Consider the following 25,761-nt stretch of genomic DNA (forward strand, 5'->3'; position numbering starts at 1 on the left):
GACTGGCAGACTGAAAGGCTAGATGTAGGTTGTCTTGAATATCGATGCAATTCGAACTTGAGGGTATCGTTATCATTATCGTTAATACTATAGAATGAAAATTTAGCTATTGATATAAAGAATAGGGAAGGAAAAGCTGTACCTCATTGTTGTCGATTCAAATTTGAAGGCACTGTCGCTGTCACTGTCAATTCAGTTCCTACTAGGAATCAGCGATAGATTTAAGAAAGAAAGAGAAAGAACAAAGAAGTGAATAAATCTTGAGATGGATGTATCCAAGGTTCTATGTAAGGTTCTGTATTTTATATAAAATCTACATAATTTTTAGACTCTAATATCTGATCATTGTTACCTTATTACTACTCCCTTCTTTTCTATGTCTTATTATTACGTTCCTTCTCTCTCTTTCTCTCTCTTTATATTGGATATGGAGCTAGGGGAAAGCCACAAATGAAAGAGGAGAGGGAGGAGGTGTAGTCAATTTTCCGTAAAACGTGTGATAGATATAAAGTATACTCTTTTAATCTTCGACTTCATCTCACATTTAGCTCCGGATATAGTATTTTCTAGTAAAATGGGTATACCGTTAAATTTCTAGGCGGGAGACTTATAGAAATTACACTTGTATAGTCATTATTGACTAACTAGTCGCAGGATAGTTGACAAATTATCACGTGTACTAACTATATTGAGGCTAAAACTAGATTCATCGTCATAGACTGAAAGAGAACAGATATATATGATTCATCCACCCATTTTCTTTCACTCATAATTTTATACATGATTAAAATTCATTCCTCGTATTCTCAAAACTTTTCGTTGTGTAGCACACTGCCTAATATCTATCACAATGAATCACTTTCGCAACCTTCTTTCCCTATTATGGAAACCTCAGCAACCCGCTTCTTCATCTCAGCAATCCGTTCTTTCAACTCAGAAACCCACTCCTTCACCTCAGCAACCCACTTCTTCATTTCAGCAATCCATTCTTCCACTTCAGCAATCCACTCCCTCACCTCAACAATCCACTCCTTCACCTCAGCAATCCGTTCTTTCACTTCAGCAATCCACTCCTTCACCTCAGCAATCCGTTCTTCCACCTCGGAAACCCGCTCCTTCACCACAACGACCCGATGCCTTATCATCTTCTATTCTAAAGGATATACCTGTAGAAATCCTTTTAAATATCACAAGCTATCTTCCTATAGAATCTGCAGTAGTATTTTCCCTCTCTTGTCTGCATCTCAAGACACGACTTGGAAGTAGATACTTCTTAGAAGTAACGTCCTCAACCGAACACACACTAGCACTATTAAACCTTATTGTCCTCGACCTACCAGACTGCGTGGCGTGTCCTTTCTGCAACCGACTACATAATATGGAAAATCTGCTCAGGTATAGCTCTATGACCTACAGCGCTGGAAGTACAATATGTCGGTACCACGCGTTGCCTTTTCCAGCTTGTGTTTCCTACGACCGGGATAGATCTAGTAATATGGTTAGTATCTTTTTTGGTTCGACTGCGGTCAAAATGGCTTTGAAAAGAGCGCATCAGAATCCCGAATGTACGGAACTATTGAAGATGATGTCCAGTTCAAGAACGAGGACGACTCACTGGGGGAAATATGTACGACAGTATAGAGAAGAATGTCGTATTGTACAAGGACATCTTATGCATCGAATGCAAAGTGTATTCATCTCGCGTAGGCGTGAAAATCTGACTGCATTTCGAGTCCCCTTTGACACAGCGGAGGATATATGCACGCATATCGAGGCAGAAGGACAATGTTTCTTGAATACTATAGGGTCTGGGGTGAAGGGATGTAGGAAATGTCCCACGGAATATAGAGCTGATGTTATGTATTGCGAAGGTCTTGGATGGGGGAGATTCTTCACCAGATGGGTGGACTTAGGATCTGAGTTGGAGGGGGAACTGTGGAGTCGACATCTTCCACCGACAGAAGAACAGCAGACAAGAGATCTTTTTAGGAGGATAGTAAGCGCTAGAACTGATAAGGTACCTCGATATAAAACAGAGATTCCCCTGATGGCTGGATATTTATGTTCTGCTTTCGAGGGCGGTAGGGACTACAAATTCGACTCACCGTTAACACCGGAGAACAAGGCCTTATTCTTGCAATACAGAGAGCTATTCTGCAGGAATTGAAACAATTCAAGATAACCTACATCTAGACTTCCAGTCTGTCAGTCTAAACTAGTGTACACCTTGCTATCACTGTTTTGACGTTCCGAAAGAATGCACTGTTTCAACCGCGTTCGATATACGAATCGACTTCGGCACATCAAGAAGCTTAATGGTTCATATCTATGTGGGTTCTCGGAGAAGATATTCTGCACCTTTATTAGCGAATGACATGTGCTATTAGTCAAAAAAAAAAAAAAAAAAAAAAAAATAGATGTTTGCAGAGCTTGTCTTGGCTTCACCCAAAGGTCACTAGTCATCAAAAGCTATTCCCGAACTCTTTAGATGAGAAGATATAAGCACCAATCATCTATATTTATGTATGTATTACCCATTCCTTCACGAACTATCTCCTCATAAGCGAAAACCACAGGGGCGCCGCTATACATTCTACATTCTACATTCTACTTCCCATCCCACCACTCAGACTCAGGAAAAGGTATAGAATCTAATCGTCACATAAATATATAAATATAGAGACACTCAGGCGATTTAACACCATCTTAACATCCCAACCCCTCATCCAAAATATCCAAAAATCCAGACCGCAGTCCAACAATAGAAAATTTCAAAATATCCAAAAGCAATTAGAGATCTGAAAATGATTCCGTGTCTTAATCAAATTCCATTTCTCAAATGATCTAAATATTTTAATTGGTGTGGAGATTTGATAATTCTTCATTGTTGGACTGTACTGCAGTCTGGACTATTGGATATACTGTGTTCGTTTTTGGAAGGAGAAGAGAATTTATTCCTATAAAAGAGTAGAGGGTGGTAGAGGTTGCATACGAAAGGTCTTTGTGTATACTATAATCAATTTAATAGCTATGTATAGTGAATAAAGGTAGATTATCATATAACGATAGTGAGGTGTAGTGATGTATATGAAGGAAAAAGTATATGAATGTAGGGGATCAAAATAAGACGGTGTAAAATCAGTATCTTTTTTAGTTTACAGAAGGAGAAACTTTAAATACTAAATAACAATGTTATGTGATCTCCAGGTCACGTTTTCCGCGCACATTACTTGTTACTAATATACTAGGACTTTATAGAATAGTAATTTTCATATTATGTAAATAACGGAAGGTGATTTTCTATTTTTGCTTTGCATGTATATAATAGCTATTATTATATTAGCTATATATGATTAGATGCAGTCCGATTTCTTGATCCACAGATATCACTTGACATCCCACCCAATTCCTGTTTCCTTGACTATTTCCCGAATAGAGAATCCCTAGTCTTCACTCCCATGCTATTCTCATTACCAAATCTACCTTCGAGCAAACCAACAAGCAAATCTCCCCTTTCATCTCTTGAATATCCCATCCACTCTCAAAATCACAACCCTTCTTCTCCGTCCCCCTCAATTCCCGCCTTCTCCCAAATATCCTCCCTCGACATCCCTTCCAGCAACATCCCCTCCACCCCTTCAAACCCTCTCTTCCTAACCCCCCTCATCTTTCCCCAATACGCAAAGTCCCTCTCCACCCTCTCCACCTCCTCCTTCCTCACAACCTCCTTTCCCTCCCTCAACACCCCCAATCTCTCTTCCTTCTCTCTCTTCTCCTCTTCCAACCTCTCAATTCTATCCTTCAATTCCAGAACCCCCATTTCTTTTTTCATCCCCGCAAGTTGTAAATTCAATTTCCTCCCATCCATTTTCAATTCTGGTAACCGACCCTGCAGATCTTGGATTTGAGAATCCATTTCTGCCAGTTGTTCGGGAGAGAGAGAAGAGTTCGGATCTTGGAGGGCCCAGTATACCCATTGTGAACCTTTTCCATCGCCATTCGTACCTTTTCCATTGATGAGACCGGAGTTACAGAGCTCTTTGAGGAGTTTGTCGGTGAGGGTTTTGGTTACCTGGCGGGGTGTTGATTGTTAGTATTTGCATTTCTTATGATTGGATGGATGCAATATGTGACATAAAAAATTAAGGAGTGTGAGATGGGATGAAATAGGATAACTTGGAATGGGATGATATGGGACGAGTAGTAGAACGAGATAGACAAGACGAAAAAGCAGAAAGATACATACCTTCCCATGCAAGTTTCCACTAATATCCCCCGCACTAAAAGGTCTATTCTCCCTACTCAAATACTCCAATAATACTTCCTGTGCCTCATCACCAGTCACGGCTTTTATTTTCTCCTTGCCATCTTTACCTATAACTTTAGTGTCTTTCGCTTCCTTATTTTCCTTCGTCTCTTTAACTTCCTTAACAACACCCTTTCCTTTCACCTCTTTATCCTTGAGAGGGACCTTTTCTTTAATAGAAGCTTTCGCTTTAGGAGGAGCTTTGGCCTTCTCAACCTTCTCTCCTTTCTCAACTTTAGGTTTCTTAGCCTTGGACTTGACAGGTGTAGCGGAAGCAGTAGAAGGAATGGATGCGATGGATGCGACGTCGAAGTTGTCATCTGGGGTGGGAGACTCAGTTGAAGAATCAACGAGAGACTTCTTGCGTTTGGGTGGCATGATGATGGTTGTTTAGAGTCTTGTTTGAGAATCGAAAGTCTTGGTTATGAAGGTGAGCGGTATCTGGTGTGGTCGAGTCGTGAAGATGATTGATGAGTACCTTTGTTCGTAATGATTGCGAATGAAAGATACGAACGACTTTCAAATACGCCTAGCTCTAATTTCAAAGCCTTGAAGTGAAAAGAAGATAGAAGAGATGTTTGACTCTCACTTCTCAATCCCTCGCACTCCAACTACCCACTTCAGTTCTTCTTACACCGACAATTCGACTGACACAGCCGTGCGAAAATTGCTCGCAAGATGATGACTACAAATACCAATATAACCGTATGGAAAACAATCATCAAGTGAATGAAAATTTCTCTTGAGGTGCGGGCCGACATGAGTTCTCAGTTTCACCTCGGAGGCCTCAACAAAGCTCTTTTGAATCTCAACCCCACAACCTCAGAACGACAAATGTAACTACAATGAATATAAAAATGAGTTTCAGCGCATCAATCGTCGGAACCCAACAATTTCGAAGAAGAAGAAAAACAGAATCGAGATGCGCATTTGATCTTTTCCTCTTTTCCTCTCCTTTCTTCTCCGCTCCTCTCTCTCTCCTCTCCCCTTCTCTCTATTCCAAACACCTTTTGAAAAGGAGAGGAGTATCAGTATAAGAAAATGAGTAGGTACGTATGCGTACAATCTCGCAGGAAAGTGTGAATTCGTCCCTCACAAGACCACGAAGGGAAAAGAAACAAATTCAAAGTATTATTGTATTGTTCAAAGTTCGAACTCGAAAGTTTAGAGTATATAGGAACTCGATCTCACTCGTATGCTGAAATAGTGTAGTGAAATGTGCAAGGAAAAGGTCGACTCAAGTCAACTCAAGTTTCAACCTCTCTAAACCACGCTAACACTAATCCATCCATCCATCATTTTCATACTTCTCTGAAGCCACCAAGAAAGGATAGAAAACATTCTCTTTCCAAGAAAAAAGAAAAAAGAAAAAAGAGAGAGCAAGAGAGATGAAATACTAAGGATATTATGTAATAAAGGGTATCATTATTTCTACTGAGAAATGCGTCTCTTCCTAGTTCAAATCTAGTTCAAATCCTATCTTTAAACCCTCCTCCCCAGTTACCTTAGATATCACCCATCAAAAAATTCCATCTTCACTTAGTCTAGAAGCCTAAGTCTATTACACATTGCAAGGTCCAAACTATCTCTAAATCGAACGAAATGCATATTACTCAAGTATACGCTATGCACGCACCCAATATACATGCGCAAAAATTCATGCTATAATCAAAAAATATTCACAATGCTGTTTCGCAAATGGACATGCTATATAACCCCCCCCCGGAATTCGTTCCCTTAGAAGTATAAAGCGCAGTTACATAACAACCTGCAAAATTGTTAGTGATCATGTCAAACAAAGCTATAATAAATTGAAAACTTACACAATCTCCTTCACTCTTGGTTTGTGGAATACCCATTTCCTCAAAGGTGGCAGGTCCCTTCTTAGCAGGAGCAGATGGCTTTGGTGGAGCTGCCACCGGAGCAGGAGCAGGGGTAGTAGGAGCTGACGAGACAGAAGATTGTCTCGAGTCTTGCGAAGATATTGTGTTACCCATTGGTCTGCCAGGATTTCTGCTTGCTGTGGAGGAAGCAGCTGAAACTGGTGTCATAGAAGCGCCTCGCGGTGGTAAGACGTTCTGGCCAGGTCCTGGTCTGGAACCATATCCGGATTGCTGAGACTGAAACGACTGGACAGATTGTGAAGTTCCAGGCCTTGATCCAGAAGTTGGAGGTCTTTGCTGAGGATTCTGGTAACCGGATTCGAAGCTCATTGGAGGAATATTTGGAGCGAGGTTGGGTGATTGATTGCGACCTTGTGAAGGCGTTTGGCCCATAGGAGATGATGATCGTATTGGCTCTGTGTTTTGATGAGTAATTCCCAAATGGGGTGGCTGTTGCTGAGAGCGAATGCCAAAAGCAGAAGATGGTCGATCTGATGCTGGATTTGAACTTGAGGTTGATGGACGCAATCCATCTTGTGGAGGGTATCTAGGAGATCTGGGAGGGTTTCCATTACCGCGGTTACCAAGACTCATATCATCTTCTGGGTATGGTGCAATGGAGATTGGTCGAATACCTGCAGGTGCACCTTTTTTAACCTTAGGCTTTTGACTGTGCACGGGAGGAGTTGGTGAGGAGTAATCTTCTGCCATAGTTGGCATTGGTGGAGCATTAGCTTGTGTAAATCTCTCCGGCCTGGCCCCTCTTCGAGAACCGTGAGTTGACTTGATACGTTGAATCGCCGCTCCGTGGTCACCCTTGGAAAGTGTGTGGTTCGCTCTGATGCTATCGATTCTTCCCAAAGCATCATGGTTACCATGCTTGGCAGCCTTGTCATACCATTGTGAAGCTATTTCAAGGTTTTTCTTGACATACATTCCAATTTCATAGAAGTAGCCCATAGCGAACTCAGCGGTAGCCATTTCTGTCTCAGCCGCACGTTGCGCATATGTATATGCCAACTCTTCATTCTTCTCGAAAATACCCTCATAGCCGCAAAGGAACCATTTACTTATGGCCATATCGGCTTCAGGCTCTCCTTGTCGGGCAGCAAGGGCGTTGTAATGTAAAGAAAGTGCGGGGTCGAATTCGCAGCCAAATAGACAAAGTTCGTAAGCTTGAGCCATCTTGAGTTGTGCTTTCGCAAATCCGAGATAAGCGGCCTTTTCTACAAACATCTTGGCTTCGTTCAAATCATACGGTAAATATTCATCAGGCATGGTAATGTTTGGCAACTCTCTAGCGAGTAACATTCCGTAGACATAGGCACCTTGAGGGGCATTCTCGTCCGCCGTGTCGGCTGCGAACTGTATCAGATCTATACCTCTTGCATAATCTTGTTGCATGCCACATTGTCCGAGTAGGGTAGCCATTCCAAGCCTATAGTTTGCCGCGGAATCCTTCAAGTATACACCTCTTTGGTAATGTTCAACGGCCTTGGTGGGGTTCATGGTATTCTCGAACTGCATTCCGATGCGGTATTCTGCTCGAGCGTATCCTTTTTGTGCGGCTCGCTGGTAACCTTGGAACGATTCCTTTTTGTCCATTCGATACCCAAATTTACCAAACTCTAGCCACATCGCCTTCATAAATTCTGCTTTTGGATGTTGCTGCTCTGCGAGAAAGTTGACGATGCTTATAGCATCAACTCGTAATTGATGTTCGATTTTGGGCGTTGGGGCTCGCGAGTCGTCATTCTTTCGCTCGTAAGTAGAACTGGCTACTTCTACCCAAGACAGCGCATCCTGAGCCCATGCCAACTGCATTTCTGGGTCGCTAGACTTCAAAACCATGGGCCTGGCTCTCTCCAAGACTTCCTCTTTATCTTCATCCGACAAAGGTACATTCTGACCCGCGTTTCGAGGTTTTGGAAATGGTGAAAACCTAGGGGAGTCAGGCTGGACTCGTGGCGCACCATAAGGCCCCTTTAGATTTTGATATATGGCTGCGTTGGTGTGTTCGTAGTTCGCTGTGTAGCCCGGGCCGCTGTTTCGATTGCTGTAGTTTGACCTCGGCGACTCGCTGGTGTGCTGTGAATTGTCATTATACATTGATTGACTAGAAACACTTGAATGTGAGCTTACTCGTCCATCTGAATTCAGTTCCAGATTGGCAAGATTATCTTGCATATTGTGTGGCACCTCTGGCATAATTCTATACTTCTCATTAATGGGCGTTCATCCCACGTCGATGTTTGTCGGATGAGAACGGCAAAATGGCACACCATAGCCACAAACCACATTTCTTTCTTAAATCGAACAATGAAAAATAAAACCGTACCTTTGTGGCATTGGAGACACTACATTCGTCGTAGGCATGTAGAAGTCGTCCCCTCCTCCCGGATAGAAGGTCGCCCCCAGATTGGGGCTCTGTTGATACCCCCCACCATAACCGTTCATATTGCCGTTAGAATTTTGCGTCGTGGAAGTATTTAAACTGGCACTGCGAGGAGGAGGCTGGTATGCTTCTAAAAGCGAAATAGAATTATTAGCTAGATTCCAAAATGTGCTTGTAGAGGCGGTCCAAAAGTTGCGACAGTCAGGTCGTGGCAGATGTTGTAAATGCTATGTACGAACGAGGAAATCGCAAAGAGATAGAAAGAAGAAAGCTGCGAATGCTAGCTGGGCTGGTCTGCAGGATTACTATTGTACGTAGTGGTAGTGCCACAGCCGGACAACAGCGGAAAGCAAGCTTGCGACTATGCCATGCGCCCCCCTCCCGGATGAGCTCTACAAGGGCACATCTGGCAAAAAGCGATTATACTTTTTCTTTTTTTAACTCCTGCCGAATTGGATGACGTTTGAGTTGTATGCGCATCCCCCGTCGTATTCTTGATCCGATATTGACCTTGATATTGGTCTTGATGGTGATGTTGGAATAGATTACAATAAAAACTTTAGCACGTACCTTGTCCAGCTGGTGAAGTTTGTTTCCAGCCTGCTCGCGCAGGTTGGTATTCCCCCTGCTGCTCTTCATTGTAACTGTCGTAAGCGCTGTTGTAATATGACATGGTGGTCTCGAGACGATAGGTTTCCGAGGGATGGATGGATATCCTGCAGGCTTATGGCGGGACGGGTTTCTTGGAATGATGCAGAAACTTCGATATATGTCGGGGTCTTGAGCCGTTTCTGCGTGATAGAATTCCCAGATATTACTGGAGCGTAAATGCTGGTCCAAATGCTGGGCAAGTTGAGTAACCTATGTATGGTGCTCACAGAATGTTCTAAGCCTTTACTGTTTGGGGATTATTCTGTTCCCCTCCTTCTTCGCCGTCTTCTTCTTTCGACAACAATGCAATTTGAGAACGAGTGTTGGAGAATGTCAACGTGGGATTTTCAGGAATTTTATCTATCACACAGCAAGAAGTAAAAAGAAAGAATGAAAGAAAGGAGTATGTTTCCCAAATCGCGACTCGCGAGCAAAGCGAAAGTGGTTAATATGTAGAGTATCAGTACTCCGTACGGGCATACTTTTTTCAAACTTATTCATTTTCACTCACTCCCTCCCCTGTTCTACTTTTTTTCCTTTTTTTTCCTTTACACAATGATTCACCAAAAGACCCCGTCTCCCCCTTCCCCCTTCTCCTTCTCCTTCCCCTTCCCCTCCTCCCGAGACACCAAAGACAACATCAACCAAGGTCAACCAAGGTCCAAGGAGATTTCACCAACACAGGCGTAAATGAGGTGCAATGGCTGAGCGTTTGGGTGGACAAATCGTGGCAACATGTGGATCTCATCCCAAGATTACCAAGAACCTTCATCTCCCGCTCAATTTGCCTTTAAGCATATATACAACGAATACACGCGGCCCTTTCGTTATTGGTCAAATCTGCTGAGACAATTATTATTTATAGGGAGATGCAAATTAACCATTTTCATCTCTTGCAACATTCGATGTTTGAGCGACAGGAAGGTTCTGCGCAGCTGAGCTCGTTTCCCTTTTCTACAGCAACGCAATGCTGATGTGCGCCATCCCGCACTGCAGTTGCATCGTAGTTGGGGCTTCGGGTCTACCTTCTCTTCCTTCTCAGCTTCCCTCCATGGGGGGGGGGGGAAAAGAAAATACCCCCTTCCAATTATCTCATTGTTTAGGTAAAAAAATGTTGATTGAACAATATGCTAAGCTTTGATCGGCACAGGCAACATATGTCCAATATTCCACTCTTTGGGGATTTACCCATGTTCTTTCGGAAATTTGATCCGACAAGAAACAATCGAGCATCTCGATGCGAACCTGCTATGCATTCATGCTCAACGGTGCTCAAGAGATGCTTGAGGCTGGCTATCAGACTTCCTCCTTCAGCATAGCGAGTCGTACGAAGTAAAGTCTTACATTTAGGATCAACAGCTCACCGATGAGCCCGGGGAATCCTAGGGCTGACTCTCAATCACCCCTCTCGCCGGTTGCAAGAACTGGCTGCATGAAAATCCACAGTATGTCATTGAGATTGAAGCTAAATCAATTAAAGATAAATCTGGGTCGAAAATATATCAATGCAACTCAGTCCTTGGTTTGGGCCCGGCCCAAGTGGAGCTGTCAAATATTCGAGAATCTTGCAGGGATTAGATGATATATGAACTAATGATTTCGGCTTGAACGGGTGCGTATTGCGTACCGATGTTGAGAGTGAGATTCCTTGTTGGAAAAAAAATAGAAGAAAAGGGGGTGGAGATTCAATGTTCGATTCTATACAAGCCTAAGAAAGAATCAGGACGAAGATACAAAGAGGGCCATTTTCGTACCTGACCAGATTCTACCAACGTTCCTCCAAATCATACTTTATGGGGATATACCCTATTTTTTTGACTTTAATGCATGGTTTTGAGCTGCTTCTAGAATGCGGGGAAAAGCTTTTCTTGATCAACAGAAAATCGGCTCCATACGATCACTTTCAAGGAAACGGCGAGCTAGTCACTCCTAGATCTTCGTGCGTCCCTCAAGTGGCCAGCTTGGAGCGCACAGATAACATTGTCAAATACATTGGCCTAGACGTATAAGTTTTGTCTGCCCATCGTTTTGCATACCTACTACTCTCGTAGGTCCTAATATGATCGGACAAACTTACTCAAAAAGCGCAGGTATTTATAGACACAATCCAATTTCAACAATTTATTGCTACAGCGTTATGTTACATGGTGGTACTCCAAAGACGGCTGCAAAGTTGCAGTCACCCTTTCTTGCCGGTGAATTATTGATGAGACTAGTCAAAATTATCCATAGGTCATGAAATCTATTGACCCCCGGGACATACCATACAGTATCATTTGAGATGTCCGATATTTTCCGTTCCATAAGTTTTGTCCGCCCCTTTCTCATACCCATACTTTTTATCCAATTCCACTCTTTTCACCGGTGTCCATCTATCTTCATCACGCCCATTCTCTTCAAAAATCATCTGCAATCGTCCGTTTGCAATCTCTCTGATCCTAACATTCTGCACCCAAGTCTCCGATCGGCTGATCCCTGCATCTGTGCCTCGAAATTGCTGCGTGGCTTGCGATCTCAAAGCTAGCGCAATCATTATCCAATTGAAGCATAGATAAATCATAAGTCCAAACTCCATAGCAGCATGTGCAAGTAGCAGTGCCGGTGATAGTTTGGCCATAATGCTTCGAACAACGCAGCTATACACCCATCTTCATATTTGGAGATCCCATTGCAGAAACCCATTTGGCGGCTTCGATGCTCTGTTGGAGGATGCAATCTTTCCAAATCAAGTGCCGTTGAAGAATACATCTTTGGCTCTATAACTCGCAAGCCCATCAGTCATAAAAACTCCATAAAAGACGGATATAAAAGATTGAACCTTGGTGAAACTTGGGTAGCATGACGGCCTATCAATATCTCCCAGTCAGTTTGACCTGACTATGTTGTTTTAGTAGGAAACCAAAGCATCTTCCAAGTAAGTTTCTACAAGAGTAACGTTGGGAATATCGTTGGAGAGTTTAGCAACAGACAGAGACTTTTCATCCTCCCAGTCAGGCTCTGTAATTTTCCAGCAGCAATGGCGGTAAGGTGAGATGAAGCCGAATACATTAGCCCATTGTAGTTCAATATTAATCATCTCGCTAAATATTAAACTATGCGATTTTTGACCCACCTCTACTTCGGAAATTCTTGCTCCCAGCTCTGAAATGCCTCCCGCTTCGCCAAACTGACTATTCACAACATCACTGATAGCGGGATCAAAGATGATCTGGGATTGAAACCAACGTGCATTCAGAGTATAGGGCACAATCAGTCTGTCTTGGATCGTAACTGTGCTATTAGTTCGATATGTTGTAGTTCCAGATGGTATATTCGATTCCGAACACAACTAGACGGACTGAGGATTTTACTCTTAATCCTTTGAACATAGGGCTAATTGAATCACAAAAAATATACTTATTTTGCGCTTTCATGTTGGATCAATCGAATTTGGGACCGAAGAGTTGAGATTCATTTTCAATGAAGTCTGCATATATGATTTGGAGCACTGAAGATTCATAGGATCGTTGAGAAGAATCTTCGAGAATGCTTGAATTTCTATGTCTCTTATCGAATATGAGAACAGCAGGCCCTTTTTACGACATTGAATCACAGGTCTGTGTCGAGCTAGGAATCTCGATAGATTGAAAATCCAAATGCATCAAGTCAACTCATGCTGTCGTTCCTACAATCATTAATTAGTAAGTAAAATACAAAACCGAGAAAAATAGCCATCTGCACGTTAAGTGTATTTGTGAGGCAGAGATGGCGAGGCACAGCTGCTAAAGATGTCTTTTACATATTGTTCACATGAAAGATTGGCTTTTGATTCAGGTTGAAGTTTTGACTGGGTGGTATGAGGGGATGTGGGGGCGCGAGGTGTTTTTGTCGTGTTGGTTGGCATGGATATTTAGCAGGGAGATCTTTGGTGTAGATGAAAAGCTTATTTTTTATGTGTATGAGAAGCATACAGATGACGTAGCTCCTACGATGGTAGGTCCTAAATGTCAAGGTTATCTTCTATCTAAAGAGCTAGCTATGTACAGGAAGTAGTAGGCCTTGAATGAGGGCTACTGAAAGAGCTAATCTCTTTCCCATTGGCCCAGGATTACCGTATAGTGGCCATTGAATTGAAGTCATTTATTATGTTCACACAATTGTACTTGTTACAGTATGCATAGCTTGGAGTGTTCAAAGCGGGTGGTTTGGGCAAAATTGCCTTGTAGTAAGGCTGATGTTCTGGAGCTACAAAATACTTCATAATTTTGATTTCGTCCCTTCATTTGATTTTAGCAAGCACGATTAATGGAAACATTTTTCCCTACAAAAAGAGTCTTTCAGTGCATGCTGTCGGTCTTTCATAACCTATTCGCCAACGCTACTCAAGTGAATCCACTGCTTTTCTTTCCGAGCTCTTCATTTCTCTTACTCCTTTCCTTAAATCGGTAAACATTGCGAGTAATAGCTATTCCCACTCTTACAATAAGCTCCTTCCACACACTGCGTAGATCCATGATACCCCGACCCACCACACTGCCCATACATTCCCACCGTAGCTTCCGCCGTGACTCTCGAGTAACACGAAGCACCCTGACACTTCAAATCAAAATAATCAATCACAACACTTTCATTCGTCGGAATATTATGCGTCACCCCCTTCGCGCTCGTCGCTCTAAATTTCGACCCATAATCCCACGTCGTCCAGTTCGCATCCGGCCAGTTCAGTCTCGTCGTGAGAGGAGTACTAGATTGACCTAATACTGTCGTCCACTCTTTGATTTCCTCCTGCAAATTCTGTGGATAAAGCGTCGTGTCATCTGTACCATGCAACACCCACATCTTTGGTCTAAAACCCGTGTAGCCCGGATACGCAGCCTGTACAATACTCTTCCATTGCGCGCCTGACTTGATGATTTGGCCGGTAGCGCAGTCATTGGACCAAGCATCCACCGCGCTGCTATTTGCGGCAAAACATCCCATTGCTACACCGGCCCATGCAGAGCCAGCAGCGAAGATGTCAGGATAAACACCCAATAGTACATTCGTCATCATTGCTCCCGACGAAGTGCCCATCGAAAACACGCGATTGGGATCGGCTTTGTAGGTCGTGAGTACATATTTAACCATATTTACAATAGCCAAAGAATCTCCTCCGCCATTGTGGCTCAGTGACGCGGTGGAAGAAACATCCCAGCATTGATCTGCGGCATTGGGAGAGTTGGGGAAAATCATTATGTAGCCGTAAGTATCGGCTAGGGTGGCGAATTGGGTGCCGGAGAACGCAGCTTGGGCTGTTCCATGGCACCAATGTGGATTGACGAATACGGGGGGATTGGGAGCGAGTTTGGTTGGGACATAGAGATACATTGATACATTTGAGGGATTGTAGCCAAAATTAGAGACGAGGGTTAAATTATTGGCGGCACCTGATGCTGTGGGTATCATATAGATAGTAGCAGCAAAGACAGAGAGGCCTCTGCGCAATAGATTGGAAAATACCATGATGGTTGAATTGAGTTGGTAAAAGAAATCAAATGCACATACACAGAAATTAGCAAACGGGGGGAAAGGCAACATATATATAGGCCTTGGCTTGGTGGGACGACAAAACAAAGACTAGCCCTTCTTGCCACCTGACAGCTCATAGATTCCAAGCCCGGCGTCGGAAATTTTATTTAATCCTTAGAAAATCCGTATTGCAAAGATGAAGAAATCTTATCGGACGTCTAGATTATGCAGCATATTAGCCATCAGAATTTCCGGCACTAAAGCACCCCGCAATTTATCCCCGGCTGTTGTAGCCGAAGCATTTATCCGTGTGAAATGCATCACATGGCCGTTTGAACGGGGGACTATCAGATTTAAGCCAATCAGAATTCGAGGAGATATATTGCATCCCACTTGAGGATTCCAGCAGTCAATTTTCATGGCTTTGAGTTTCACAAGTTGGTGGAAGTACCTAGGTTCAACATGGCCACATATCACAACGATGGAAATGATGAGCATCGTTAGCCACTGCAGCCAATACAAGTGAAGCGTAGAATAGAGTCTACAATCCATTAACTCCATCATCTCTGCCTACTTGCAATGTCAACTTATCAATCAAATCGAATCAACAAAGTCAATCAACAAGAACTAATCATATAAGACAAGAGAAGACATAAAATATACACCACAACCGCAGGCCCAACTCTTCGGTTCATAGCAAAATTTATCAAAACTGTTGGTATCAACTTGGTTGATAAGTGTAAAGTTTTTTAGTCTATAGTGATGTAATTGTTCTTATCCATTTACTATGTAAAGCTATGTACATTTATAGATAGATTATAAGCTAGCGCCTGCGCTAGTCAATACAGCTCCCTCTGTATGATCACATGATCGATATCCCGACAAAAACCGAATTCCATGCGGGGCTAAAATCAGACATTAACACCACGAGCCAACAGAAAATGAAATCATAAACCATTCATCCAAGTTCCCGTTCATTTCTACGCCTCTAGAATCAATGATAATCCACCACGAGAGCCCTCCATCTCGAAACCCGATACAAGTAGAAAGCCTCTGAAGACACTTCTTCGCTCCTCACTGTCGTCTCTCAATATAAACATTTACTCTTCTCTCACTATATCCCCATGGTGTATTGTTGCTCGGTGGCCCAGGCAGTGATCTCTCAGCACCGATGAATTTCCTGCAGAAAGAATAGAATTAACAAAGGTCCAGCCCACCATCCCATAGTATACCTATTCACATCTTCATTGCTGATTTCCAACTCCGTCCATCCAAAGCGAATCAACAGATACCAGCAGCGAAAAAAGTACTCACCAATTAGCGAACTCTTTATTCATCAACGTGGTCAATTTATCCTGCACCAAACTTTGCAAATTGTTCCTGCCCACCACCCCGCTAGTCGGAAGATCTGTCACCATGCCCCGATTCGAGTGACGAAAGCGGCGAACATAAGGTAGATTATAGTCTTTATGATAGCTCCTGTGATCTAGAGATGCGTAGCGGATAGTTAAACAGCGGACTTCCGCTTGTGGGGGCGAAGACAGGGGCAGCTTTGGAGGGGATCGATGTTTGGGTTCGGATCCACGGTGAGGGGTTTGATGATTATGAGAACGGTGGCCTGGCATGCTGGATCTATTATCGAAGATGTGGTAGCAAGTGGGATTGGTGGGTTTTGAGTTTGCAGTCTTCTGATACTAATAATTTTTTGTTGTTTGGAGATTGTAGAAGAAGTAATACAGGAGGATAATGAGAAATCTATGGAGCAGAAAAACAGGAATATATATTCTGGATATGTCAGAGCCTTACAGGTAATCTTGTGCAATTCACATGCATCTTTAGCCACGACTGGACGTGACTTCATTATCTCGAAACAAATCGCTAAAAATGTGCCAGAGATGAATGTCAGATTGGGTATGATGCTTATGAACAGCTTCGCACACATGCACCAGTAATTATGACTGCAAGTCTACCTCATGATACGCCTGAAAAAATATCCATTGGATTATAGATGATGAGAAAGCAGTTGACCCATGTAGCGACCCTAGCTGTGGGGGCTAGTTGGTATAAACCATGCTTTATCCTAGTAGTGGCTCAGCAATAATCTTTCTAACACTTGTTTGATGCAGAGAATTTGAGGCTGAATGTACACGCTTATGTAGGAAGTGTTGTGGAGAAGAAATAAAACACATTGAGGAAATGTTCAGTAAGTAAAGGTACGTTGAAACAACAGCGCGATTTGTCCGCGATCGAACCTATTCGTGTAATATGCTCTGTATTCGCCTGCATCCAATCTCTTGAGATTTGCCAGCTCGTAGTATCTGAAATGCCAACAATTGAATTGCAGCAACATATAACTATGAAGACCAATTTCCATCTAGAATATGACTGCTTGTTTGAGAAGCCGCGGTGTTGCACAGCCTCGTGTATCGGTTCGCTAGCGTCTGCCTGTGAGAAAATGAAGCATGTGACATGATACAATTATTGTTTTGATTCTCGAACTTCTCATAAAAAGGTATCGCTTGCATGCAAACAAAAATAGATATATCGCCGTTTAAATTCAAATCCGATGTGTGCCTATGAAATATGTGAGGCATACTAAAAATTACAACTATCTACATGCGGGCATGCATGCTCCCAATCCCTAGAATATTCTTATAAATGCTACCAAAAAATTACATGATCAACTGAGGACCATGATATTTGGTCTCTTCCTTCACTTTCTTTGCAGAAGAAACACTAACGCTTTCCAAAGTTCTTTTTGGGAATCCATCAAAAGAGTTGGCGTAAGTAGCAACGGAATGGGCGATGAGCTGGGTGTTGATTAACCAAGCATCAAGAGCAAGGTTTGAAAGATCGTCACAAAGTTGATGATAACAAGGATCATACCAATCTCCAGCCTTACCACCAAACATTTCAACCTCGGCAGCAGTCTTGACACCTTCAGCACCAGTTGCAATTCCACCACCTGGAATGCCGTTCTTGATGAAAGCATCATAGTCACTTCGACCATCGAACGGAATATATGTGTAGTTGAGTTGATGAGATTTGTACCACTTTGTATACAAGTTTCTCAATGCTTCGGATCCATCAGGATTGGCGGCATCAGTGGCGTTGTACACCTGATAAGCATAGTTTGGAGAAGCCATCATGTCGTAATCCATGAAAAGACGGATCTTTAAATTCTCCTCGTCGGAAAGTTGGGAAACGTAGTAGTCTGAACCGAGAAGTCCCTCCTCCTCACCTGCCCACCAACCAAATCTAACACAATTGTTGACTTTGTACTTGGTCAACTGGGTAGCAACCTCAAGCAGAGATATGGAACCAGTCCCATCGTCATTGATACCCGGTCCTGCTTCAACACTGTCCGAATGTCCTCCCAACATTACACAGTTATTTGCATCGCCTCCTTTAGTCTGAGCAATGATGTTTGTGGTGGTGATTTCTTCGACCAATGCATCAACGAATGCAGATCCATCGATAGATTCCCCATTCTTCAATTTCGCGACATATGGGGCTGCTTCTTCATCTGAAATACCGAAAGTGGCGATATGATCTGCGTTTGGTGCTCCAAGTGTTCCACTCAAAGAGCCGTTGGCATTATTGTAGACAACTGCGGCAATGGCACCTGCTTTACCGGCATTCGCAGATTTATCTCCAAAGGAACAAGTTCCACGGAGGATCAAAGCTATAGAGCCCGCTACCTCTGCGGGATAGTCGGATGCATCACAACCATTGTTGTTGACCAATACTAGTGGACCGAAAACTGCATCTTTGTTGGTTGTTGGAGGAGTAAGACTCATGGGAGTCGCAGTCTTTGGAACGGCATCGCCAAGTACGAGTCGATAGTCGAAGATATTGCCCACTACTGCAGGGAATGATTGGTTGGAGATTGTATAGTAGTCGCCGAGGGACGCAATAGAAGAGTAGATGTAATCAACAGTTGATTCGTGACCTGTTACACAGAGTGAGTCAACAAATGTCTTGAGCAGCTGAGAAGATGAAGGAACGGGAATATACCTTTTGACCCAATAACTCTCGTCGGGTGATTGTACTCCGGGATGCTTTCCTCTGCAATTTTGTAAAGTTGCTTCGCCCGTTTGAGAAGATTGCTTGTCTTTATATCATTTTGGAGGGAAGAAGATTTAATCAATGGTTTGTGTTTTTCACTGACAAGAGATTGAGAGCTTTGTTCCGCAATGGGCTGTTGGATGACTGCGCCTGTAGCCAGAGATGCAGCGGCAAGAAATAGAGTAGAACGTAACATAATGAAGGGAACCGTGGAGATTTACCACGGATTTGTTATTGAATTGATGTTTTGTAGTTTTGAAGAAGGATGAGAGACAGAGAGGTTGGGAATGACTGAAGCTTTATGACTGAAGCTTAACGCTCCTCAGCTCAGATAGCGTATGCACGACGATATCGGCAAGCAAATTGATTGGCCAACACTTGGGCGGTGAACTTTGCGGTGATTCAATTACCCCTTGCCCTTGTCAACCTCGATTCTTGTACTCCAGACCTGGTGACCTCGCCCCTGTTTTCGATTCTACCTTTTTGATCGCTGAGCTTCGCGCCGAGGATGGATAAAGACATGACTCGATACACGTGCTATCAGTAGATCTTGGAAGTTAATTTATATATCTTGAGTCAATGCATGTCTGACACACTAGATAAGGACTCAGGCACGCCAGGCACGCCAGGTACCAGTTGCAAACGCAATTTATGGTGTTCGTCTAAAAATCTAACCCCCTTTAACCGTCCAAGCACGCCAAGATCTCCGCCGGGGCACCTGCGTCCGCGGGGTTTCTCTACAACATTCCGGATTAGGTAGGTAGTCTCTGGCATCTAAGTCTTGGACTCGGCACGTCAGAAACTAGTTCCCGCAAAATTCATGATATTCGTTTAACAACTCTAACCCCCCTTTATCCGTTATCTATATAACATTCTCGATCAGGCAGGTAGTCTCTAAGAAATATTTTATCAATAAATGCCAAGGTATAACACAATCATTTCACATCATCAATCCAATCCAATCCATCCGGTCTCAACCCCAAGTCCCTTATCCAGTGTCCAAGGAATCGCCCAATATCACAACCGGAATACGCCATTTTGGTCATCTAAAGAACCGTGAATATCCGTGTTTTCCAACCGACAAACGTCTGCGCCATTCACAGAACTGAAATCAGTTCTTCACGGCTACCCCCACCATAATAGACTCAGTTCCAACAGTATCGATATCCACATGCAACAATGAGACCACAATATGTTCAGTGTGCACCAGCTGTTTCTGCAATCCCATCTCCACTATCTAGATCGCCGTCTCTTGACCCTCCATCCTGTGACCAAGTAGAATCTTCATCCATCATGACAACAGCAGAATCAGCAGAATCATTCTTACTATGTTTACCGTCAGAACTCGAGATACCCAGACTTGCAAGTTCTCGGACATTCATTGTTTTTTGCCCCCAATATAATAGCGTTTCCTCCAACCTTTCCTTTTCAACCGGTTTACTCAAGTATCCATCCATTCCCGCCTCGAGACACTTTTCTTGATCTCCCTGAATCGCACTAGCCGTCATAGCTATAACAGGAAGATCTTTCAGTTTACTTTTCGTTTTGGTTTGTGTCCTGCTGGCCGGACTCTCCATTTTTGATCCGTTCGGATTTGAGCGTCTCGCACTAACCAAACCGTTCGTGTTTTCTGACGGCTGTATATCAGGTTCTAGATTCTTTTCATATTCTTTACTCGTCCTTAAAATTTTTGTTGCTTCATAACCATCCATAATTGGCATCTGGACATCCATTAAGATGATATCTGGCCTCGGATTGGATGGTCCAGGATTACTCAGGTAGTTCAATGCTTCGCGTCCATTCCAAACGGCTGTTGCTTGGAATCCTAGGTTTCGGACAGTTTTCAATGCGATTGTCTGGTTGATGGCACTATAATTTGTAAGCAAGAAATAAAAAGATGTGGTTATAATAAATATATCCAACTTACTTATCTTCGACAACTAGAACAATGATCTCGCCTCGCTCTTTCAGTGTAAGTTTTGACCCGCTCTCTTTTTTCTTTTCTCCGTTTCGTAAATATGGAGGAAGGACATGATTGGTATCACTAGTCGAGATTTGTTGATTTATAAGCTGTTGTTCTACCTGCCCTTGATGACGGCTTGGTCGAAGAGCCAGTGGCGTACTCGGCAGAGATTGTGAATGAGAGTTATCGTTGGTAAAAGAAAAGTCAAGTTTAGCAGGAGTGGTGGGATTTCGGGGTAGACGGCAATAGGAGGATATCTTCAATGGTATTGTGAACGTGGCCGTGCTCCCAACTCCTTGCTCTGAATCAAGATCTATCGTGCCAGACATCAGAGTTGCAAGCTAGTATCAGAATCAGTATCTCGAAGTAGAGATCTCAATGAATGCGTTGAGGTCCTTTGGTGGACGGGCATTTGAAGAATGGAAGAATGGAAGAAGATACTCACATTTCTCGATATAGTCAGACCTAGACCCGTCCCACCATATAGTCTTGCCGTTGAAGAGTCCCCCTGGCTAAAGGGTCTAAATAACTTATCCAATGTCATTTTAGATATTCCAATGCCGGTATCCTTAATCACGAATCTGACCTCAATTACATCATTTCCAGTGTTGCCTGAATCCGTTATTCTCTTTCCTTTAGCGTTTATTGTTATAGATCCATTTTCCGTAAATTTAAGCGAATTTGTTAGAAGGTTAGATAGGACTTGTCTGATCCGCCCGGGGTCTCCCAGGACTTCGAGACTTTCGTCAATCTCGTTTTCGTAATTGAATACCAAATTCTTCTGATTAGCAAAAACGCATAATAATTTACATAGCTCTCCCACAATGGAACAAAGATTGAATGGAACCTCTTCGATGTCGAGACGACCAGATTCAATTTTCGAAAAGTCAAGGATGTCATTCACAATGGTTAGGAGGGCTCTTCCCGAAAGTTGAATGCTAGAAACATATTCGCGTTGCGAAGACGTTAAAGTTGGGTCTTCGTCGAGCAAGTCCACCATACCAATCACGCCCTAATGCTAACACGTTAGCCCTGTGATCTTTCGATTTGAGCGCAAAAAGATGAGGAGGGGGACTTACCGCCGTTGGGGTGCGCATCTCATGCGACATCTTTGCAAATTCTGTTAGCGTTCTGGAAGTCTTCACAAGGTACTAATCACTCACATTTGCTAAGAATTGACTTTTTATCTTAGATGAATCTTTAGCTGCTTGTTCTTCAATCATCAACCTCGTGTTATCCATCTCTAATTGCGCCCGTTTTTCCACATCCGTAATATCAATACTCAAGCCCAAACATCCGATGACCTTTGGTGCTTGCCCTCCATCATCACTGTTGTGCTCAAGATCTGCTACTAATCGTGTTCGGTAACTTTTATCCCCTATCTTTTCTTCGCATGTTGCCATTTCAACTTTTCCGGACAATATTTCTAGGATAGAATTTTCATGACCTAGGGATTTGAATACATCAGTAACGTGGGATTATTGTCGCGGAGGGATGGATGAAATAAACGAACCCGGTATGCCCCCTGCTTGCGTGCTTTGCATATGCTCAATAATATCCTTTCCAATCAGATTTTCCTTGCTCTGATGCGTTTGCTCAGTTTTGGTGCCCCATAGCATTGCTCCCTCCGCCATTGTTACTAGCCGATTTTTATCCACACAAAACATGTTAACTTCGGCATGAGCCAGAACTGTCAACATTTGATGCTTGTTCCTCTTAGCCTCAATTCGTGACATTACAATATCGGTGATATCTGTATTTGTTCCATACCACTTCAGAACTTTTCCGTTATCGTCAAGTAGTGGGCAAGCTCTCGTGTGCATCCATCTATAGACCCCATCACGCCTCAGATACCGTACCTCTACCTCACCATCTTGATGCTCTGACTGGCTAAAGTTCCAAGCTTCTCTAAGAGTATTCAGATCATCCGGATAAATCACCTTCTCATATCCGGTGCCAACGCTTTCTTCCTTAGACATGCCAGTGTATTCGTACCACTGTGGCGCAGGTTAGTTTCTTTTGAATTGTGGGCAGTTACCAGAAGCCATCCTTACCCGCCTAGAGTACCAATCGCAATAACCATCCGGTCTTGCAGTCCACACTAGATGTGGCATCAAATCACAAATAGTTTCATGACTTCGTAGTAAATTGTGTTGTTTCTCAATCAGGTATTGTTCGTATTCTTGTATATCTTCGCACCAGCAAATCGCTCCCAAGTAGATCCCAGCTTCGTCATAAAGGCATTCTCCAGACATTAGTGTTGTCATTCGATCTCCATTTATGGGATTTATAAATCCAGACCTTTGATTCGTGAAAGGCTTTCGGGTTCTCGTTAAGACTGTTCCGAAATATTCATCGGGTGATAACTGACGGGTAAATTCCGCATCCCATATCTGTAGGGCATCTCGAAACATATTCTGTCGGCAGCCATTCTCTCCCCCCATAGACTTTCCTAATACCTCTTCAACTTTACGATTTGTTAAGTAAAATTCACCATCTGCAGTTATGATGAATGCGGGGGTTTCAACATTGTCAAAGACCGCTTTTCGAAGAGAACAAAAAGTGTCATCTCTTATGAGGGCCGGTTTGTGCTGAGGCTCTTTTAGTTTATTTGTCAACAGTGTTGATCCTGACCTGTAGTTGACTGGATTCTCTTGCAAGAATATCGGTAATTCGAAGGTGAGGATGAAATGAAGGCCGCGATCCTCATTCAAAGCATCAATACAAGCCCGAAATTGTCTTTCCTTCTGGTCATTCGACTTAGATGAATTGTTTACCACCACCTGGAAGCCATCAAAAAAGCTCGAATTTTCATCATTTGATGAGGTACCGCCACATCGAAGATACTCTATCTCACTTAGGATCGGTCCCCATGATCGATTGTTTAGTAATGTGACACCCAGTTCATCTAAGTCCTTTCCGATCGATGCACTCGTATCATTCCTGGAAGAATCTGCGCTGCCGAATAAAGCTTCTGCTTTCCAGTTTGTCCATAGCACTTTCCGATTCTGATCCAAGACTAGCACAGGCGTAGGCAAATGTTTCAATATAGATAATGGAAGGTCCATTTTATTCGGGCTCGAATCTTGCGACTGAGATCCACTGGCGTGGTTTCTACCGTACATCATGTCCCACGTTGAAGTTGCCGGCATTGTTGGGATAGCCTTAAGATCAAGTGTTCAAGTTTCCCTGCTTCCTGTTGAGATGCATTCTTTAGCATACCATTTTTCTGATATTGAGAAAGGTGCAAGTTGTGGGGGATGAGAAGATGAGAAGTCAAGATCAAGCACGCGATTGTATTTAGAATGGATCGAAAGGAAACTCACGCATGGACTCTCAGTTCACTAGGGTTGATGACGTGGTGCACGCCTCGTACGTCGCCCTTGAGAGTATTTTGTTACTTCAAACTTACTGCTCCATGTTACTTGGAGCTTCTAAGACGAAGCTCGCCCTTGTAGTGTTGAGATTCGATCAATGAACTGGAAACCAAAACTTGAGAACATATAGATCTAGAGAACAGAAACAAACTGTCTAATTCTGGGTTCCACATCATGTAAGATCGCCACTCTCGCAACTTTCTTCTAGAACTACCAAGATATTGAATTGAGTTCTGGACCTCGTACTACTAGTCCTGAAATGGGAAAAAATTGCCATTCTGTCGCCCCTATCAGAAGTAGACTCGGATCCATAAAGACTTGGGGATTCGGGGCACGATAAACTATGATAGTATCAATACTTAATCTACAAAGACTGTTTATTGGCTACCGGTGCTATGGTCTCTCCATTTGGGGAGATTTGAACCCTCAAGACCCGTGAGACTGGGGAATCCACTAGTTTGATCTGGCTGGTATGGGGTGGATATTAGTTCCACGTCTCATATCTAGTCAGAAATCGATTGATGGAAGACTCGCCGTGAGCAAGGCCATAGGTAAGGCAAGCTGGCAGCACATGTAGAGACTCGCCACTCAGGAGGGAGTGGAATCGAACAATCGAAAAGATTGCAACGATTTGAAGATCATCAATAATAAATGTCAAAGCACAATCAATTCTTCGCCTGGGCTAGTGAAATAAAGTTTAAGAAGGGGAGGCATGATCTACTTCCCGAATTATAAGAGCTTCGATGATGAAAGTGCTGTAGCCGTGGCTGTGGCTGTGGCTGTGACTGTGACTGTGACTGTGACTGTGGCTAATCGCTAACTTCTCCCAGACCTCTCAATTTATCACGGTCCATAGGCAATAGTTGGTAAGTCAAAGCTCTCCCGTGGCACTGTATCTTGGAAAACTAATCAATAAGTTCAAGCAGTTAAAATTACAATCTCCCGCCCCCATCCAAATCCTAAGATTAGCACGCCATGGGTCTTTTCTCATCCTCGACTTCAGCTTCCTTACCACCCCCCAAGATTGGCGCGGATGGTGCACCCATAGCTCCGGACCGCACACAAAGATCTCGGTGCTGGGAAGCTAGGGATGCTTATTTTAAATGCTTGGATAAAGCAGAGATCATTGATAGTATTACGGAGAAGGACAAGGCGGAGAAAGCATGTGCAGCAGAGAGCAAAGGATTTGAAAGTAATTGTGCTACGAGTTGGGTGAGTTTTCTCCATTGGGAGCTGAGTATGGACTGGAGGACGTGGAAAGCGGAACAGCGAGAAGAATGTACACCAGGGATATATTTGCTGACTCGATTGTGATGTAGGTCCAATACTTCAAAAAGCGAAGAGTTATGGAATACCAGCGCGATCAAACTTTGCAGAGACTCAAAGCCGAAGGGGCACAGGAGATGCCAGGTCAAATAGGACCTCCAGGTCCAGGGCAGAGGCCATGATGATATGAGGAAATATAATAAATGTACAACAGCACATGGACGGAGTAATTGGTTTACAAAAGGGACCAAATCACGATAATGATCATCTCCTAATTTACATCACCGCCATGAGTTCCAATCGCGTGCAGCAGTGGCGTGTTTCGACGAAGATTTCGCGAAGAAGTTTTTGTATCGGGCATGCAA

General features: G+C 43.3%; 8 protein-coding genes across 13 annotated transcripts; 2 read left to right on the forward strand and 6 right to left on the reverse strand.

The window, feature by feature from the left end:
* The first annotated feature begins 782 nt into the window (after nucleotides 1–782).
* Nucleotides 783–2,725, forward strand: BCIN_15g01000 (hypothetical protein). Its single transcript, XM_024697387.1, has 2 exons — nucleotides 783–2,523; nucleotides 2,577–2,725. Exon 1 carries the CDS (start codon nucleotides 851–853, stop codon nucleotides 2,165–2,167), a length of 1,317 nt encoding a protein of 438 aa, XP_024553202.1. The 5' UTR covers nucleotides 783–850; the 3' UTR covers nucleotides 2,168–2,523; nucleotides 2,577–2,725.
* A 552-nt stretch (nucleotides 2,726–3,277) lies between these two features.
* BCIN_15g01010 (hypothetical protein) lies at nucleotides 3,278–5,499 on the reverse strand. Its single transcript, XM_024697388.1, has 2 exons — nucleotides 4,247–5,499; nucleotides 3,278–4,072 (listed from the first exon to the last, which is right to left on the reverse strand). Exons 1-2 carry the CDS (start codon nucleotides 4,682–4,684, stop codon nucleotides 3,548–3,550), a joined length of 963 nt encoding a protein of 320 aa, XP_024553203.1. The 5' UTR covers nucleotides 4,685–5,499; the 3' UTR covers nucleotides 3,278–3,547.
* Nucleotides 5,500–5,695: 196 nt separating this feature from the next.
* On the reverse strand, nucleotides 5,696–10,632 carry BCIN_15g01020 (hypothetical protein). 4 transcript variants are annotated; one of them, XM_024697390.1, is made up of 5 exons: nucleotides 9,155–10,632; nucleotides 8,528–8,714; nucleotides 8,332–8,401; nucleotides 6,130–8,277; nucleotides 5,696–6,074 (listed from the first exon to the last, which is right to left on the reverse strand). In XM_024697390.1, the coding sequence occupies exons 1-5, from the start codon at nucleotides 9,255–9,257 to the stop codon at nucleotides 6,063–6,065; spliced, it is 2,520 nt and encodes an 839-aa protein (XP_024553206.1). In that variant the 5' UTR covers nucleotides 9,258–10,632; the 3' UTR covers nucleotides 5,696–6,062. The 4 variants fall into 4 exon arrangements, with proteins under 4 accessions (XP_024553206.1, XP_024553207.1, XP_024553205.1 ...); XM_024697392.1 differs by having other exon boundaries at nucleotides 6,130–8,305; XM_024697389.1 differs by lacking the exon at nucleotides 9,155–10,632 and having other exon boundaries at nucleotides 8,528–9,107.
* A 2,770-nt stretch (nucleotides 10,633–13,402) lies between these two features.
* On the reverse strand, nucleotides 13,403–14,746 carry BCIN_15g01030 (hypothetical protein). The gene has a single exon (XM_024697393.1). The coding sequence runs from the start codon at nucleotides 14,714–14,716 to the stop codon at nucleotides 13,652–13,654; it is 1,065 nt and encodes a 354-aa protein (XP_024553208.1). The 5' UTR covers nucleotides 14,717–14,746; the 3' UTR covers nucleotides 13,403–13,651.
* Nucleotides 14,747–15,461: 715 nt separating this feature from the next.
* BCIN_15g01040 (hypothetical protein) lies at nucleotides 15,462–16,705 on the reverse strand. The gene is made up of 2 exons (XM_001553632.2): nucleotides 16,037–16,705; nucleotides 15,462–15,902 (listed from the first exon to the last, which is right to left on the reverse strand). Exons 1-2 carry the CDS (start codon nucleotides 16,345–16,347, stop codon nucleotides 15,797–15,799), a joined length of 417 nt encoding a protein of 138 aa, XP_001553682.2. The 5' UTR covers nucleotides 16,348–16,705; the 3' UTR covers nucleotides 15,462–15,796.
* Nucleotides 16,706–17,168: 463 nt separating this feature from the next.
* Bcape3 lies at nucleotides 17,169–19,294 on the reverse strand. The gene is made up of 2 exons (XM_001553633.2): nucleotides 18,740–19,294; nucleotides 17,169–18,674 (listed from the first exon to the last, which is right to left on the reverse strand). The coding sequence occupies exons 1-2, from the start codon at nucleotides 18,984–18,986 to the stop codon at nucleotides 17,395–17,397; spliced, it is 1,527 nt and encodes a 508-aa protein (XP_001553683.1). The 5' UTR covers nucleotides 18,987–19,294; the 3' UTR covers nucleotides 17,169–17,394.
* A 40-nt stretch (nucleotides 19,295–19,334) lies between these two features.
* BCIN_15g01060 (hypothetical protein) lies at nucleotides 19,335–24,856 on the reverse strand. The gene is made up of 8 exons (XM_024697394.1): nucleotides 24,080–24,856; nucleotides 22,808–23,949; nucleotides 22,267–22,750; nucleotides 21,917–22,200; nucleotides 21,833–21,862; nucleotides 21,199–21,765; nucleotides 20,718–21,094; nucleotides 19,335–20,659 (listed from the first exon to the last, which is right to left on the reverse strand). The coding sequence occupies exons 2-8, from the start codon at nucleotides 23,903–23,905 to the stop codon at nucleotides 19,987–19,989; spliced, it is 3,513 nt and encodes a 1,170-aa protein (XP_024553209.1). The 5' UTR covers nucleotides 23,906–23,949; nucleotides 24,080–24,856; the 3' UTR covers nucleotides 19,335–19,986.
* A 47-nt stretch (nucleotides 24,857–24,903) lies between these two features.
* Nucleotides 24,904–25,705, forward strand: BCIN_15g01070 (hypothetical protein). 3 transcript variants are annotated; one of them, XM_024697395.1, is made up of 3 exons: nucleotides 24,904–24,996; nucleotides 25,054–25,342; nucleotides 25,450–25,705. In XM_024697395.1, the coding sequence occupies exons 2-3, from the start codon at nucleotides 25,106–25,108 to the stop codon at nucleotides 25,576–25,578; spliced, it is 366 nt and encodes a 121-aa protein (XP_024553211.1). In that variant the 5' UTR covers nucleotides 24,904–24,996; nucleotides 25,054–25,105; the 3' UTR covers nucleotides 25,579–25,705. The 3 variants fall into 3 exon arrangements, with proteins under 3 accessions (XP_024553211.1, XP_024553210.1, XP_001553687.1); XM_024697396.1 differs by having other exon boundaries at nucleotides 25,057–25,342; XM_001553637.2 differs by lacking the exon at nucleotides 24,904–24,996 and having other exon boundaries at nucleotides 25,017–25,342.
* Nucleotides 25,706–25,761: the final 56 nt, after the last annotated feature.

The sequence above is a fragment of the Botrytis cinerea genome, chromosome 15 (assembly GCF_000143535.2).
Source record: "Botrytis cinerea B05.10 chromosome 15, complete sequence".
Taxonomy (NCBI): Eukaryota; Fungi; Ascomycota; class Leotiomycetes; order Helotiales; family Sclerotiniaceae; genus Botrytis; species Botrytis cinerea.